Genomic DNA, 19,063 nt, shown 5'->3' on the forward strand with positions numbered 1-19,063 from the left:
ATATATATTCAAATTAGGAAATGCATAATTATATACCTACAATATATGATAATCACCAGATATACATAAATATTATATTTATGTATATCTAGTGATTATTATATATTGTGTAATGTAATATATGTTATTATATATTTCTAAGAGTATAAATCGGTATCTTATTATACTTAATATAAAAAGATATCGATTTATATTCTTAGCTTTAAATTTTAATTAAAGACTCATTTATAAAAATTAAATAAAAAAATTCGAAACCTTATTTCCGACATTTCAAAATAATACTATTTCTATTTAAGTTTTTACATGAAGCATTTAAGTGTGACAATTAAGATTATTGTTATTCATAATTATCTAAGGATGACAAACATCAAAAGTACGCGGTTGTGCCTCCTGTGCGTCTATGCGGTTTTGCCCTAAAGGACAGTTTTTAGAAAGAATGCATTTTCTTAGGTTGCTCATTAAGTTATGCCGATGTCAAAAACGGTTTTTACTTAATGAAATAATGCTGATAATAAATATGTTTAATCCTCAAAATATTGCTTAATCCTCAAAAAAAAAGGTCTGGAAAAATTTGGTGTAAATAAAATATTTTTATCAAAATAGACATTATTATGTACAACTTCCCAGAAACGCAACAGGCGTTCTTTTTGACATAATCGAAATGAAGGAAACTGATTTACCGACGCATGGTATACTTTTTGCCATATTAGGTAACATTTTTCAATGGGAAATGTTGAAAAACGGTTATGCCTCCATATGCGGTTTTGCCCCCACTTCCCCTATTTCGAATTTCGAAAACGCATATGATAATTTTGAAAACGCAGAAAAGGCTATAACCACGTGGTTCGTCGCGAAAAGAAGTCAACAACTACCGTCCGCTGACATCATACTGAAAGAAAAAGCACATTTCTCTAAAGCATAAGGAGAGTTGGAGTTGCAACAAATGAGTAATCCTGTTCTACAACTTTGAGTAATTGTTAAAGAATCAATTCTTGGTTTATAAAATCTATTTAAAAAAAACTCTTTGAAAATCAAGTATCAAGAGTGACATGAAAATAAATTCTTACATATTTAAAAACATTAAAATAAAAAATAAAGAAATTTTTTCTTCCGGTTAAATCCGAACGAAAAAATACGAGGGAACAAATACGAACGATTACCGGATGAAAAAATGTGAACACGAGGTCTTCTAACATTTCATTATTTGTATTTACGGTCAAGGCTATATATTAGTCAACCTCTGTTTTTTTTAATAAATTGATCTCTCCCTTTATGCTAATGTACAAAGTAAAAGGAGATTTTGAAAAAAAAAATATAGATGATATAAAATGTTGGCTGAAAAGTATATGAGCTAATAGCTTAACAAATTTTTTGTGAGTGCTCCCTGTTACATTTGTCTGAAAATACTCACAAATATATACTTTTATGTATGTATGTATGTATGTATGTATGTATGTATGTATGTATGTATGTATGTATGTATGTATGTATGTATGTATGTATGTATGTATGTATGTATGTATGTATGTATGTATGTATGTATGTATGTATGTATGTATGTATGTATGTATGTATGTATGTATGTATGTATGTATGTATGTATGTATGTATGTATGTATGTATGTATGTATGTATGTATGTATGTATTTATCTATTTATGTAAAGTGAGTATTTAAAGTATTAAATGGTAAAATTCCACTGTCTGTAGTTTCCCTTTTGTTTATTTTTAGTTTATTTTTATAATTTAGCAAATCAAAAAAGCACAGTACTTGTCAAAAACAAATCTTAATTTTTTAAGCAGCAAAATAACTAGAGATGGGTAAAATGAAAAAAAAGGTAACAACTCTCATGAAGTAACTTCTTTGTTAATGCATGTAAATACATGCATTTATATATTATAAAGGTATATTATATATATATATAAATATATATATATATATATATATATATATATATATATATATATATATATATATATATATATATATATATATATATATATATATATATATAATTTGAATCCTATTGTTATCAGTAATGTAAGTGTGTCCTGATATAATTCTGTTAACCTGCTTTTGTTCTTGATCAATTTAAAATTTAAATTTGCATTGTGAGCAAAAAAAAAAGTATTGGACCAAATAAAATTTTGTTTGAATTCATTCAACTTTGGGTAAGTCTTTGAAAGTTTTGTAATTGAAATTTTATTTATTTAACTATATATAGAATATAAAATGATAGTAAATAAAAAAAATGTATAAACGAAACAAGGTTGGAAAAAATCCGGTTTTTTTTTTAAAACAACCCACCCCACTGGGTTTTTTTGGGTTCTATTGGGTTTTATTGGATTTTTTTGGGTTTTTTTGGGTTTTTTTAAAAATAGCTTTTTTTGGTTAGAAAATGAAAGACATAATACCTATTTTGCATTTAAACTATCTTTATACATTTAATTTTTTCAAAATAATAGTTAAAAACACATGGTAATAGTTATATTTATTTATTAAAAAGAGCTTTTACAAGGAAAATTTAATAAATTGAAGAGCTGTAAATAAAATTCTCCTTACATAATTTTACTTTGTTTGATTATTACAATAATTTTCAATTCTTGTCAGCTTTTCAGATGTTTTTGACAGATTTCCAGTTAAACGCTTCCTCTGGGATCATCAAGAATAAACTAAAACAAATATAAATTACACTTAAATAATAGAAATAGAATTTTTTTCAGAATTTAGATGGTTATTCTGAAGTTAAAAACGATTTTTCCTACTACTTACCTACTTATTGATCAGATTCAATATCATCACAGGAACTGCTGTCAGCTGCTGAGTTATTATGAAATGATTTGTAAATCTTCACAAGTTTCATTGCCTTATCTGCACCAAGACGATTCCTGATCTTCGACCAGACAAATCCAAAGGTTGAAAACCATCTCTCAATTGAGGCTGAGCTAACAGGACAGGAGTGTAGAGAAGCTAGAAAGCTGCAGAAATTGGCAGAAACCTCTTTATCCCTGATTTGAGATCTAGTAAACTTTCCTTTTATGATGTTCCACCATTCTGATGGAGAGATAACCTTCAGTGATTCTGAGAACATTTGCTTGGGGAACACCTCCCTGTCCTTCAAGTTAAACTTGTATAGTAAGCCCAAGAAATCAGGGTTTCTCTCCTCTAACCATTGTTCTGCAATGTTTTCATTATCATTATCAATGAAGCTTTTGTAATCATCTACATAGTTATGGTCAGTTATATACGCCAAAATACGAAAGGGTTGTACAGCATCTTGAAATCTCTTCTTTATTGCATTATAGTATATGGATAGCTCTGAAATGAATACCAGATATGAACTGGGTCAGAGAGATGACAAGAATCACTCTGCATCTTGTCTAAGGCAATCCCCAATTTTTTCATTTCACTAAGAAGGCGACTTGCCTCACGTTTGATGGCTATATTCTCAATTATTCTTCCAATATTGGCTGGAAAAACTTCCATCTTCTCTTCATAGATCTCCACGTAGAAGTTATAATTTTCTGGTATGTCTCAATGCAGGCAACTTGAGAGTTCCAGCGTGTTTCATTTGGCAGCTGAGGCATACATCCACCTTTTTTCTTTAACAAACCATGGGCCATATGCACATTTCTAAAATATTTCTGAACTTCCACAACCTGTTTTAGAATTGTTGAAAAAGAATTGCAAATGTCTTTCTTTAGCAAATTCATATAGTGTGCATTACAGCCATATGTTAACATATCAGGATACTCTTGTTTGATCAGTTCTTTCATTTTCTTCATCTTAGCTTCATTGTCAGTGCAGACAGCAAATACAAACTTATTATAATCATTTTTTATGCTAACTATAGCTTCATTGATGATTTTGATGCAGTATTCTGCAGTTTTTTTTTCTGATCCTGAGTCAACTATGTTGTACAGATAACTCTTTTTTCCATCATAAAATGAGTGAGCAATTATTGGGTCATTCTGAATACTAGACCATCCATCTTGACAAATTACCAATATGTCTTTGGTTTCCAGTTCGTTCTTTATCCCAGCTGACAGATCATCATAGACTTCATTTAATAGATCTCCACCCAGTTTCTTTCAGCTTGGTGGGACATACCCAGGACGAAGAAGAGAGCAAAGTTTCTGAAACTCACAATTTTCCACTGAATTAAAAGACATGTTAGAGCTAAAAAAAAAACCGGGCAACTTGCATGTCAATGACATCTTTCTGATCATTTGATGTTCTACCTACAAAGTTATTTAAGTTACTACTTTTAAACCTTTTTGCTGGTGTGGAGCTGGACATAATAGATCCTTCGGAAATTGAAGTATCTGACTCATTTTACAAGAGGCTAATATTGCTCATTGAGCTTCCAGGTCTTAGTTCTTGTTCAGCAGTGTCCTTTCTCTTTTAACACTTCTCCAAATGAATACGAACTCTTTCAATTTTTCCACTAATCTTCTCTGAACAATGGTCACACTGAACACTATTTTTGTCCCCTTCTATCTCACTGACCTCCTTCCACTCCCATCCTTTCTTCCTTCCACTTCTGAATGGCATTCTTATAAAGATTTTTTTCTGAAAAACACATATTGCATCGAAATATGCAAGTTAAATATACTTAATGCTACACAAATAATAATACTGTTTGAATAAAAGTTTCTTGAGTATATTGTAAGATAGAACACAGGCCTGACTTTGATATGGTTGATGAAAGCCACTGAGATCACTGAAAGTATATTGTAAAAAATACTAAAACTATTTTTTCAGAAATATTTCAAAAAAATCATGTATTTTAAAAGTTTTGATTCTTATTAAATACTATATTCTGATCATATCCATATCCTCTTTTCAATAATAATGACCTTTTAATTAGTCATAATTATGTTTAAATGTTTTCTGAAATAAATAAATCACAGAAAAAAACCAAGCAAAGGGAATCCTTTAAATAAAATATTATTTTAAAAAAACCCAAAAAAACCCGGGTTTATTTAACTGGGTTTTTTTGGGTTTTTTTAACTGAGTTTTTTTGGGTGGGTTTTTTAATGCCAACCCTGAAATGAAATCATTTTTTTAATTATGATTTGTGGCAAAAAGAATCAGACAACTGCAATCAATTGCAGCTGAATCAATTAATAGAAATGTTATTAAATTAATAAAAATCACTTAAAATCTGCTAGAAAGTTTGCAGAAAAGGTTGAAGAAGATCATATTAGTCACTTTACAGACTATTTGAAACATGATCAGAGATCAAGAGTTTAATGGCAGACTAGTCTGCAAGACTAGTTTCGTGGCGGGCTAGTCCGCAAGAAACCTTTTTTGACCAAAAAACAAATCATATGAAGATTTGAATTTGCTGAGATGTATGCCAATATATAATGTATAGGGTGTAAATTAAACTGCATGAGACAAATTGTGAAATTCGTTGTTGGAAACTATGGATTGGGGTGCTATGTCATGGCAAGGAGTTGAGAAAGTAACTTTTATTGATAACATCATAAATGCCGCAACATTTACAGACATTCTTAAAATGAATATCATATCTTCTGAAAATAAGTATCAAGAAAAAACTTTATCTTCCAGCTAAACAATGATCCCAAGCATACAACAAAAGAAACAAAAAAATAGGTTCACTTAAGATGTTGTAGAAAAGATCGAGTAGTGCTTACAGTTTCCAGATTTAAATCCAGTTTGAATGGAAAATTATGAGCAATCAATTGTCAATGACTGGCTGGAATGACAAAAATTGCTATGTTGAGCTCTCAAAGTAATTTCTTACTAGTCAAAAAGAAAATCAGAGTTTTGAAAATTAAGGTTTTAAAAATAGCCAGAATATATATATATATATATATATATATATATTCATATTTATTTATAAACATATGAGTAAAAAAAAGTTCTTATAAGCAGATATGAATAATATTTTTAGGGAGAGAGTGGTTCTGCTACAAATTATATTAACAGAAACCAAGCACTAAAAAAGTTGCAACTCAGCTTACCAGACTTTCGGTATCTTTTTACTTAATGGCTTTGGCTTAATATATTTTTATGACAAGCGTGTTATATTTTTGAAAAAGCAGTTATAGGTTTAATAAATCTAACAATACTCATATTTTTGGTAAAGGAGATTATGCATTTTGAAAGGAATATATCCACGCGAGCCAAGAAATCGAAAGAAAGTAGGGAAAGGAAGTACTGCCTATAAAACTTACTACTATGTCAAAGATATTCAGTTCTTAGCACACGAGCCTGTGCTGAATAAATTTCGAGAGTTTAAAGTTTTCATGAGAAAATTAAAGCGTGCAATTGGTAGAGAAGAATACAGTGATGCTAATCACTTGGAAGAAAATAAACCAATCTATACTCTAGATCACATTGTTAAAGAAAGGTACATTTTATTTTTTTTGCTATTTTTCTTACACTTATCTCCCAACATAAATGTAAAATATTGAATGTTAGCAGTGGTTTGCATCATTTGTCTTAAGTTAATGCTTCTTGCTTTAATCTGAGCTTCATTTAGATACCCAACATTCATTGATGCCTTAAGAGATTTGGACGATGCTCTTTGTATGGTATTTTTATTTGCAAGATTACCTCAGACTGATAAAATTGAGGTTAGATAAAACACATTTATGCAACTTTCAAAAAAACTATTTAAGTACTAATAGTCTACTTACAAGAGAAGAGGTTAAAAAAGTTTTCATATTTTTAAACCTTTTATATTACTATAAGTTTTTAAGCTTCAATTTCTTTTAAAGCTGTTTTGTTTGTAAATTTTTACCATAGTGTACAATAAATAAGTTCTCTTATGGAGGTTGCTACTACAAATCTCATATATCAATTAAGGCATCATTTAATGCATCATTTAACACAATTCTTGAGCAGTACACTAAAGAACATTTTTAAAACAATAAAATTTTGATTATTTACATTTGCCTAAAGATTTCTTATTTTTTTCTCAGATGAGTGTCGTGAAAAAGTGCAAGCGTTTAAGCGGTAAGATGATAAAATTTTGGATTTTTCACCAAAGTTTGTTTGGTTATGTTACGCCTTTAGAGCATATAATGGATTCAACTATAGAAATTTTTTTTTTTTTTGTAAAATTGTTTTTTTTATTTTAGTTGAATTTCAGCACTATATCATATCCTCAAGATCTCTTAAAAAAGTAATTGTAACTTTCAATTTATTTAATTTATTTTAAACCATGGCCTACTTAAATACACAGCCTTCTTTCCTGCTTAAATTGAAAAAAAAAAATAGAAGGGCAGTTTGAAAATTTTGCATTCTTTCGGATGGGCAAACTTTCTTAATATATTTTAATTATTCCTCTATAAATTTTAAATAAGTAAATCCGGCACAAAATAAAAACTTTTGAGTTTTCTAAATCTTAATCTCTACTAAACTTCACTTAACTTCATATACTTGATTACAGCTTCTTTTTGTTAATAGATAGTAATTATGGTTAATAAATGCTGTGTTGTTAGTTGTACCTCCAATTATCTAGGTGGTGAAGTAGTTCCAGTTTTTGTTTTTACAAAAGATGATGATCTGAGAATGTTATGATTTAGATTTGTAAATAGAAATTTCTGAACTGTAACAAAATCATCTGTGATCTGTTTAAAAGACTTTGAGAAAAAATTAATACATAAAGGAGCATTAGCAAAACGACTTTGTTTGCTGTTTAACCTAAAGCCTGTTCCTACATTATACCTGGCTAGCATAGCAACTGCTTCTCTTCCAGTTATATCTGGACCATGAAAATTAACTACTAAAGGAATTTTTCAAGAAGTGAATATCAGAAATTTTTATCAAATGATATTATTGAAGATCTTAGTTTCCTTTCAGCTGCTGATTCACCAGCAGGATATTTGTTTTCCAAGTTTGGTGATTGTGTCGTGTTCCATAAAATTATTCAAAATGAAAAAATATGAGGGAACAAATACGAACGATTACCGGATGAAAAAACGTGAACACAAATTCTTCTAACATTTCATTATTTGTATTTATGGTCAAGGCTATATATTTGTCAACTTCTGTTTTTTTTACGCATATCTGAAGTTGCTGAATCCTTTTGTATCAAAAAATGTCCAACTTTTTTATAAAAATCTTCCAGTTTCCTTACCACTTTGGTTCAGAGTAACCCACCAATGTTTGTTAAAAAGGAGTATGCTGGAAAACCTCAATTCACGTTTTAGCACAGAAAAAGAAAAGTTGTCTTCTATTCTTGAAGAACTCAAAAGTCACCAAATAAAAAAAAACCAAATTCATTCTACAAATGTTCTTGAATTTGTATTGATGTTGCAGTACACATCACTACAAACTTATTATTTACTGCTGAAGGAATTCCCACTCCCGTCTATATCACTGTTAGGCAAGCTTAAATTAGGTGAAATAGTTCTATGAAAGTTTTGAAGTTGCTACATGAAAATGGGATCTTATCAAAAGATCTTATAATAATTTTTGATGAAATATATTTGCAACAATGTACTGAATATTCTGGTGGCAATGTTATTGGGATGAGTGAGGAAAATGAATGCTATAGAAGTATCGTCTCTTTCATGACAGTTGGTTTGAAAGAAAATATCTCCTGCGTTGTCATAGCAATGGTTAAAGTCTGAAATTCTTAACCTGACTCAATTTTTAATTAAAAATATTTTTAATGTTCAAGGTGTTGTTTTTGACAATCATGCTTCAAATATTTCCTCTTTTACAATAATACTTGATACACATGGTGAAAAAAAATATGATTATACTTTCAAATGGGGGGGGGGGGGGGGGTGGCAGATTCCTTATCAGTTTGAAAGATGTTATTTATAGTGAGAGTATAATCCAAGTAAAAAGTTTAACAAAAGAAGGAATAGACATTTTTGAAAATGATTCAATGCTGATGAATATATACAACATTTTAGATCCTTTATGGAGCAGATCAAAAAGATTTCGATTGTGTGACTTTATCGGATGATTCTTGTGAAGTTGTCAGTTATTGCTGATTTTATTGCCAAAAAATTGATTAAGAAGTTGAGAATATGTTGCAAATTGCTTTGTACTAAATATTTTCAACAGGAGTCAACTGATTATATATATAAATTATTAGTTGAGAGGTGGGCTAATAACTCCATCAGTACTGCTTTTAGAATATGTCTGTGACAGTTTAACTATGCTATATCACATTTTTGATGTTATTTATCAGTCTCAAAATGCAATAATGTAAAGCAGCATTGTGCTGAATATACAGTTCTTTGCAGTAGAGAAGGGTATCAACCATTTTTATGTTCAAATCATCAAATGTGGAAAAGAAATTATACACAGTCATTTCAAATATTTACTTTAATAACACCAAGAAAGAGAGTGAAGGATTCGATTATTGCAGATAACATTGTTTCATTTAAAAAAAAGACAGAAAAATGAACTATTTTTGTTTCATTTTTAATCAGTTTGCGTTTGAATTTTTTTTTTACACTTTTGAAGCTTTTTTTTGAGAATTTGTGTATTTTTGTTTCTTCACAGTACTTCACTGTTCCAAAATTTCAATCGCCAAATTTAACCCATATCTTTCTCTAATCGTTGTATTTGGAAAACAAATAACTGGAACTACCTTCACTACAAATATAACTAGAGGTGGAACAATAATTAAAAGCATTTATTAACCATAATTATTATCCTATGTTAAAAAGAAGCTACAATTAAGTAGTTTAGTGAAGTTTAGCAGAGTTTAGATTTAACTAGCCAATGGAAAGATTTTTTATCCTGTGCCAGATTTACTTAATTAAAATTTACAGCGCGATAATTAAAGTTGTTTTGAGAAAGTTTGTCCATCCGACAAAATATATGATTTTCAAACTGGCCTTTTTTTTTTTCGATTTAAGTAGGAAAGAAGGCTATGTATTTAAGTAGGCCATGTATTTAAGTAGGCCATGTTAAAACTAATCTAGTCCATAAGTATCATAGTGTACTTCTTTCTGTTATAGTGAACTTTGGAGCAAATTTAAAAAACCCTCAGAAAGAAAAAGAAATTTATCAATTTGTTATTAAGTCAGAATACTGACTTAATAACAAATTGATGAAATGTTTTTTTTTTCAATTTTGTTTTATTAGTTACATTTTCCATACAATTAAGATAATATTATTGTAGCAACAAATTGAATAATAGTTTTATTTAAACAGCGGTTGAGTACTTTTAGGTGAATTTTTAAAAATTGATCTGTATCAGCTGGGGATAGGGACACTTATTGTGGTTCAGAATTTAAGCTCTTGAAATCATCAGCTGTTATAATTTTTACAAGTGAAATTAAGATGTAATGTATGGTTTATTATGATTTTATATTTTAAAGTAACAAGCACTAAAAAATAAAATACATAATCAACAATAAAGTTGCTGAAACCTCCTCAGTAATTCAAGTAGAACAATGTTAGGTCCTTTTCAAAACCTCTTTGAGTAGCTCTTTACATAATAGAAAGATGTTTGGAGTTTTATATGGTCAAAGTAAACCTCACTCCAATTATCTTTCTAATATTTAAACAGAGTTGAGAGGATTTTTCAGAGGTCAGAGATGAGAGGATTTTTAAACCAGCTATGAAACTTATGAAATGAAATGTAATAAACTAAAAAATATTTTCTTAGCGTTACTATGGAGTTTGACTGAATGGACTAATCTATGGCTCATCTCATGATAAAGAAGTTTCTTTTTTTTTTTTTATTTTTTTCAAAAAAAAGAAACTCCTTTTTTTTTTAAAAAAAAAAACCATCATAGAGAAAAAGTTGTTAGGAAGATAATTTTATTTTGTTAGAAGACATAGGTGTATATGTAAGATGTAACTATCCTTGGACTAGTTGCCTTTTTTTTAGTTCTCATTCTTCTAATGTTTAAAGAAAACTATATACATACTTTGTGTGAAATTTCGTCTGAAAAAAATTATCAATACTATTACTTATTTTTAACATGATGTTTAAATTTTGAAGCTGTGGTGTTTTTTTACTTGTGATAAATTTTCAAATTTGTTAACTAAAAGCCATAAAATATCCGTATTTAACTTCCGCATGTGTTTGCCTTACTTGTTTCATAGATCAAGTTTATTAAAAAAAACCCAGGGCATTCCTATCTTACAAAAATTATAGACTGAACCCATTACAAAAAATGTTTAGAAAAGTCTGTGATCTTGTTGAATGGAGGAAAGTTTTAGTTGTAATCACAGAAAAGTAATTTTCTTCTAGGTATTTGAAATCTCCATAAAAGTTAATGAAAAAAACATGAAATGCATCACAGAGCCTCATATTCTTATCTGGTCTTCTATGGAATCAATTTGCAATTTGTGCCAGTCTGTTCAGCAAATCAATTTACTTTTTTTCTCTTAAACTAGTGACAAACTAGTTAGCAGACCAGCCCAGTCTTTCAAAAACTAAAAAATATATAGTTTTTTAATTTTTTATATTTTAAATGATTTTTTCTTACTATATCTTTTTTTCTTTGTTAATAAAAGCATGTAATCAAGTTTAATTTAAATAAAGAAAAAAAGACTTTTATCAACTTGCCAATATATTCAACTGTATTATCCTCATTTTGAGTTTTTTTTTTTGGTTACTTTATTTGCACTAATATTCTTGTGTTTAAATATTCTTTATTCATTCAAATTTTCATTTTCATTTCAAATTTTAAAAAATGATTAATTTTAAATAAAGTTTTCTTGGTTTATTTTTCATCACAGTGTTATTAGGATATTTCAGTTTTGAGTTACAAGTATTTATTTTTTAGGTGTTTATATCCATTAAAGGAATTTATTTTCAAGCTGAAATTCAACAGCAAACTGTGACATGGGTTGTCCCACACAACTTTACACAAGAGGTTTCTTTTTAATGCTAATATTTTTTAAAAATTAAATTCTTCACATTGTTTATCATTTAACTGGTATGAAATACTTAAGTAATAATGCAATATGTAAAATTTTTAAAAATTATTTATGCATAAACAATTTTATATTATAATTGAATTATGTTTTAGCTCCCAGATGATGTTGATTTCCGTATCATGCTCACATTTATTGAGTTTTACACAACAATGTTAGGATTCATAAATTTTCAACTATACCACACCTTAAACCTTCAATACCCTCCTCAGGTTAGTATATCTTTTATTTTAGACTACCTGTCAAAAAAAAAAAGGATGATCTGTTTGAAATCACAATATCTTATTGTAGTTTAAATCATTTGTACTTAGTAAACTGGACGTTTTTTTATTATTTATAGTTAAAAGTGAACAATAATGAAGATGAAATAACAGAATTTTGCCAAGATGTTGACCTGTATGATGAGGTGAAATAAAAAAGTTGTTCATGTTTTAGATTTAAAACCTAAATACCAATAGGTTTTTTTGCCGAGAATTTCAATTGATTTATTTCTCTTTAGAAATTAGCAGCATTATCAAGTAGTTTAAAGACTGCTCTGGAAGGTACGCTGAAAGTTTTTCTTACATTATCAAGTTTAGTTAAAAGTTTTCTTGGAGTTTTAATATTGTGCAATCTTGCAAGTTATATTTAAGTCTTTTATTTTCTTCTGATTACTATTTTATTTAATTAGAATGAAAAATTAAGTCACTGGATTACAGTAAAAGTAATGCTATTGTTAATTTATTGATTTCTTTGAGTTAATGACTAAGATATAAAGTATTTTTTTAGTATTTTGGTCATAAACTCAAAGAAATCAATAATTCTCCACTATCCAAATCAAATATTTTCTGCAATTTTTACATTTGTTATTGTAAAGATAAGTGCTAAAGTGAAATGATTGAGGCAAGTTCTATGAGAGATTTTTTTTTTAAAATTGTCATTATAGTTCCGGACGAAACTGTTGATTTTGATGTGTTTCCTGCTGAAGAAGGGGTAAATCTCATAATGTGTGAGAAATCACAACATTCAAGTTTACGATTGAAGTTTTGTATACTTTGAAATAAAAACTTCATGGAGTTTGCATCCTTTTGATTTTGTCGTTCACATGTATTTTTTTTTTTTGTTGTTATTTTTAATTCTTTCTTGAAATAACGAATCTTGATTTAGAGCAAAGAGTCAGAGGAACAAAAGAAAGCTACCGAGGAAGCACAGAAAGAAAAGAATTTTCTGTCTTTATTTTCTTCTATGAAAGTGTTCTTGTCCAGAGAAGTTCCCAGAGAAGCTCTTGTGTTCATTTTAAGGTAAGAAATCAGCTTGCATCATTATACCAATCTTTATTTTTTATTTCGAAAAAAAAGAGAAACAGCATTGTATTTCTTTGAATGTTTGCAGATCCTTCGGTGCAGAAGTGTCCTGGGATAAGACAGTGGCAATTGGTTCAACGTTTTCAGAAAATGATGAATCAATTACGCATCAAATAGTTGATCGACCTGTTATAAAAAATCAAATACTTTCCAGGTGAACTGGTGCAAATGGTTAAATATTTTTCGTTAATATTTAACTAATATTATCTTCTCATTCGGAAATTTTTTTTTTAATGTGAATGACAAGTTTATTGATTTTTAGGCGTTACCTTCAACCTCAATGGGTGTTTGATTGTGTAAATGCACGAAAGCTTTTACCGGTAGACGACTATCTCCCAGGTGCATTGTTACCTCCGCATCTTTCTCCTTTTGTAGAAGAAAAAGAGGGCGATTACATACCACCTGAGCGAAGGCAGATAATTGAGATGGAGAAAGAACTTTTGAAGAAAAATGCCGAAGCTGATGATGAAATAGGTAACAGTATTTGTATATACGAATAGGCGTTTGATTGAATTTAGTTTGTGTACGATTAGCTTATAACAGTACAGTTTACTCTCTTTCTACTTTAGTTTCAACAGGAGAAAAGCGTAAGGCAGATTCTGACTCAATGACCGCAGAGGAGAAAAAGTTGGCAATATCCATGCTTCCCAGGAAAAAGAAGGCTTTATATGATAAAATCATGTATTCTAAAAAGAAAAAGGCGTCACAGGTGCACATTTTTTTCTTTAGAAGTTCATCAAATAAGTTATTTGAGCTTCAATAATTTAAATTTTTGACGTTTTTTTTTTTTTCTCTTGAATTTTAGGTTCGAAAACTTGATGATAAACGTAAAAGTCACGACGAAATTCAACGACATAAAAAGAAAGACAAAGTGCATTAAGTTTGATTGCTTGATATTTGAATTTAAACATAACTTTTGGCTTATCCTTCGCGATTTCCTATATTTTTTTTCTTTCTTGAAACTTTTAGAAAAATTGGCTCTTTGTGCTAGACCTTTCACGGAAAATTTTTGGTCTAAAAAACTTCACGCATTTAACTATTTATCCAAATAAGTTGCTATGGCTTTTCTGTCACACATCCTTTTTTGAATATTTATTCGTTTTTCGTTTTTAATTGTTACCTTCCATGATCTTTGCCGAAAAGTTTTTTTATCTGCTATATCTCACATTCATTTCAATTTGGACAATTAGAGGTCATTCAAAAAGGGATGTACGGTATATTTATTTAATTAGTTACCACAAAAAATATTAAATCATTTATCGATGTTCATAAAAACTTGATATCAAGTTGATCAAGTATCGATATTGTTAACAAAAAACAAGATAAGAACGGACATACCATGTGATTAATACACTACAAAAGGACATAACATGATCATTATGCTAAAAAAGGGCGTTACAAATTAATACATCAGAAAATTATCAGAATGCATGTTGGGTGTTAGCATATGACAATTCCATTTCCAAATTGAGGAGCGCCGCTGGTGATGGAATGTCACCTGGCACGAATGTCTCGGTGGGTGACACCTGCAAACTTGTTGCCAACCACTTACTCCATATAATCCCTCTGTTTGGCCGAGAGAAAAATAAAATTGGAAAAGATAGAATCTCATTTAAAAAAAATCTGCCTAATGGTAATTAACATTAGAAAAGAATGTTCCCTGAAAGGTCTAAGGGAGGTCTTTAATAAAAATCTTCTGTAATTAGTACTTTTGTGTTTCATGAATGATGAAAAATGATTTTCCTAAGTCTAGGTGATTTCTGAACTAAATAAAATGATAGCAATTTATTGTTCGATAAAAACTTCGACGTCAACTGCATGATGCTTTTCAAAATATTGCGATTACTTAAAATCTAAAATTAGAACTACTCACGCATTAAATTGAAACAATTCCAAATTCAATATTTTCAATCATAAAATAATGAGTAATCACCCTTTCTTACTGTATTAACCACACGTTATGTCAGCGTTCGCTTTGCCTTAGACACTCGTAACGGTAAAACTAATCTCAAACATAATTCAAAACTAATTTTAGTGCGCGCTGCGTAATTTGCTTCATTCGTTGGAATAGTTTGCTCCCACTCGTTGGAATTATGCTATTAATTGCAGCTCAACAATCTACAAGAATCATAGAATGACTAATTTGACTAATCTCATATAAAAGTCTTACTTCGTAATCAAGTTTATTCTCTTTTATATCATTTACAATTATTATGACTCATAAATGTCAACAATGTGACCTGGACTACCACGCTAGTTAAGAATATAAACATATCAACATTAAAAACCTTTAGGGTGCAAAATTTTTTAAAATACTGATGCCACTAAAGAGTTTGATATACTTATTTGAGCAGTTGTAATAACAGAGAACCCTACCAGTAGTAACAGAGAACCATAAAAGAGTAATTTGAAGCAGTGACTTGTTTCCTAGTATGGTTCAGTAAAGGTTCAAATTTTTTTGCTGTTTATCAAATGCTTCACAATTTTAAAAAGTTTTGTTACATGATGAAAGTTCTTTCCCAGGCCATTTTTAGATTACATCGAAATATATTCTTGTCTAAAATTAAAAACCTGTTAAAATTCTCTTTAGGGTTAGGGTTAGGGTTATTTCGTTGAATCGATGCAAATTTATCGTAGAAATAATTTTTCCCTTTCTTATCTATTTGAAAATTCAAAGCAATTAAGAGCGCTGGTAACTAATTGTAACTAATTATGTTAAATATGCCTCATGAAAAGCACAACAAAGCCCAAATTTGTTTCGTCTGTCAACAGTGGTTTAGATATAAATAAATAAAGTAAATAAGACCAAAGTATATGGTAAATATATTGATATTTTCCTTAACAATTTTGTTTCATTACTGTAACAATCAATAAAATTTTTTTCCTTTGCTGGAAACAATGTGTTTACAAACTAAAATGATTTAAGTTGTAAAATTTCAATTGTACAAGAAGGAAAAAGAGATGGTGAAGGTCAGGTCGAATTTGGTTTGAAAAAGGAAATCCAACGTTTTAGACCATATTTAATTATTTTTGTATTCGAGTGAGAATCTTGTTTTGGATGTTTCACCAAAAGTTAAAATTCCATCAATAGAATTTAAAAACAACCCACCACACAGTGGTCAGGAAATGCTTTATGACCAAATATAGAAAAAAAAACCTTGATTTAAACATTTTTTAAAACTTGAGAAAAAGTTAAAAAAAATTGAAAGATCGTTGAGCCAATTTAATTAAAAAAATATATAATTTATTTCACTATATCTTTAACATTTCAATGAAAATACACAGTCTGCCAGACAGGTCCTTTTTCAGTTTAAGCTAAGCATGACAGCCTATCTCAACAAAGCGGTAAAGATATTGAGTACAAGAGTAAAAACTGATCGGTACTTGTACAACTTAATCAAATCTAATTTAATTCGCAATATCGAAAATTAAAAGAAAAAATTCAGTGTTATTTTGGATACTAAAAAAACCTGTTCATTTTTAATCTAAAACTTTGATTTTTAAGGAAGCCGATAAGAGTTAACCTTCAAAAAAGTTATAGAATTCCAAATAAATCTAAATTTTACCATACTCAAATGATTTGCTTCAATCTGCGTTTTTAATCAGAAATAAGGATTTTCTTTGTCAGAACAACCTTTTTTTTTTTTTAACGTTATATTGGTAATAAAAATATTTAATATTTTTAGTCAGTCATTCGGGAAAATATTTTGATAACTTGTATATTATTTATCGGAACTTTCTGGAACCATGTGATAATACATAAGATATAAGATCTGAATAATAAATCTTAATCAACAATTAGAATTTGTAACAACGTGATAATAGTGAAATCAATACCGTAAGTAAAGTATGACTCACAAAAGCGATTTTTATGTAATAAATTTTATGTAAAAGAAACTTCTTTGAAAAAAGTTTCTTTAACATAAAATTTATTACATAAAAATCGCTTTTACATAAGATTCGCTTATACGTTAGATTTTTTTTTTATGTAAGATTCGCATTTACGTAAAATTCGCATTTACGTAAAATTCGTATTCACGTAAAATTCGTATTCACGTAAAATTCGTATTTACTTAATAAAATAATATAATTTTAATAAAGTTTTATTAAAGTTTAATAAAATTTTATAAAATTTCATAAAATAATTTTAATAAACTCAACTTTAACAAAATTCGTATTTAAAATTCGCTTTTAGATAAAATTTGCATTTACGCAAATGGACAGTTGACAAAATGCATAATTTTTTTAAGTAAATTTTCGACCGTCAGTCAAACACGTGTCATTTTGTTGATTAATTATTCTTTTTAACTTCAAATAATACTTTTTTTTTGAGTCCTGGGGTGATATATTTCATATTTTAAAAAATGTCAGTAACTGCGTATCCTTATTCCAATAACAAGATTTTTTATTATATTTTATTACATCCTACTTTTTCCGTAATAAAATGAAAGCTTTATTATATAACAGAAATCCCCGAGACAGTGCAAACCACCAACCATTCATCGTATGAACATATATGTTGTGTTGCGGTCGTATAGCCTTGTTACGGTATAGGCTCGTGAACGTGTATTAAAAGTTACTGCAATAGAAATAGCCTTGCTAGAGTTCGATAGAATTGTTTATGTGTAATCTGAGATTATGAAATCTTAGTCATCGTATTGTTAAATAACAGTCATGCTTCCTTTTCACCATTTTTCTCATAAATTAACTTCTCGTTTCTTCATAAATTATGTTGTTTGTATAAAACAGAACTAAATTAAAACTTCACATTCCCGTAAATAGTATAAGTTTTCAGCTTTCCGTAATAAGAATACAATTAATTCGAATACAATTAATTCGAATTTATTGAAGCTGATATTTGATTCCTGAACATTTATTCTTTTTAGGGATTTACTTGCGGAAACAGAAATGTTTACATTAATTCTATGGTGACTTAAGTCTCATGCCTCAGTTCACCATATAATATAAAAATATAAATGTTTTTTTAAGAAAAAAAAATCACATTTATCATTAAAACAACGCGACGTGCACCGGTTATTTAAATTGAATCACGGTCCTAAAACGTGACTTTCTGTGAAATAAAAAATTTATATCACATGAGCGGTTGTTAGGGCTTTTAGTAATCTTTTTCAGAAACTTTTAAGTAAAATTTTAGTTTTAGAAGACTAATATAGAAAGACAATAACGAAAGAGATGCAAGTTAGCTTTGGCTCAAAAGTATGGTCTCTGGGGGTAGTAACTCTAGTACACCATAGCTGGATCCAACCCTCCCACCCAACCTAAGACGTCTTTAACTCATCTTTAAGTCTTCTAGACGTCTTAAAGTCATCTTAAAGACGTCTAGAAGACTTAAAGCTTGTTGGGTGGGGCTGAAATACAGTACAGTTTGTATTTCAATTCCAAACAGTGAATTATAAATAGTTAATTGATAACATTCGTTTAATTTAAAACACCTTTCTTGGAGTATTTTATGAAGCGTTCTGCGAAATTTCTCCCTCACTCGATGAGTAACACCTTTTGGCTCACTCTGGCTTCAAATAAGATAGAAGTACTTGTGTCGAATTTCAACTTGTATTTTTGAAAACAGAATAAGCAGGATAGTTAAGAAGCAACACATGTTCAAAAATCGTATGACCATAAAGAAATTCCTCTAGTTATGTATTTTAATCATGTCAAGTCTCTGTTAAAAATTTCTGTTTTTAAAGAAATCAAAAACTTTTAACAATATAAACAAAGGCGTTGGTTTGAACGTTTTACTCATTAACTGCAGTTAAATTCGCATTTACTAAAATTAATTAATCTCTAATCACTTCACGACAGCTCGAC

At 29.0% G+C, this 19,063-nt stretch overlaps 1 protein-coding gene and 1 pseudogene across 1 annotated transcript; one reads left to right on the forward strand and one right to left on the reverse strand.

Annotated features, from left to right (window-relative positions):
- The first annotated feature begins 1,733 nt into the window (after window positions 1-1,733).
- On the forward strand, window positions 1,734-14,150 carry LOC145181266 (pescadillo homolog). The gene is made up of 16 exons (XM_090091214.1): window positions 1,734-1,836; window positions 5,923-6,002; window positions 6,118-6,381; window positions 6,514-6,607; window positions 6,956-6,989; window positions 7,115-7,158; window positions 11,744-11,833; window positions 11,990-12,106; window positions 12,235-12,300; window positions 12,394-12,436; window positions 12,820-12,866; window positions 13,041-13,174; window positions 13,266-13,391; window positions 13,500-13,711; window positions 13,807-13,946; window positions 14,043-14,150. The coding sequence occupies exons 1-16, from the start codon at window positions 1,816-1,818 to the stop codon at window positions 14,115-14,117; spliced, it is 1,587 nt and encodes a 528-aa protein (XP_089947340.1). The 5' UTR covers window positions 1,734-1,815; the 3' UTR covers window positions 14,118-14,150.
- On the reverse strand, window positions 2,571-3,732 carry LOC149892771 (uncharacterized; annotated as a pseudogene).
- Window positions 14,151-19,063: the final 4,913 nt, after the last annotated feature.

The sequence above is a fragment of the Hydra viridissima genome, unplaced genomic scaffold (genome assembly GCF_058129835.1).
Source record: "Hydra viridissima isolate aposymbiotic clone 2 unplaced genomic scaffold, HvirCarnegie_v1 scaffold_1, whole genome shotgun sequence".
Lineage (NCBI taxonomy): Eukaryota > Metazoa > Cnidaria > Hydrozoa > Anthoathecata > Hydridae > Hydra > Hydra viridissima.

Bases quoted from the DNA above. Each gene is read 5' to 3' on its own strand.
- LOC145181266 (XM_090091214.1), top strand. From the start codon at position 1,816: ATGGGTAAAATGAAAAAAAAG. The intron at 12,301-12,393 runs GTGAAATAAAAA...ATTTCTCTTTAG, and splicing joins ATGTTGACCTGTATGATGAG to AAATTAGCAGCATTATCAAG. The intron at 12,437-12,819 runs GTACGCTGAAAG...TTGTCATTATAG, and splicing joins TTTAAAGACTGCTCTGGAAG to TTCCGGACGAAACTGTTGAT.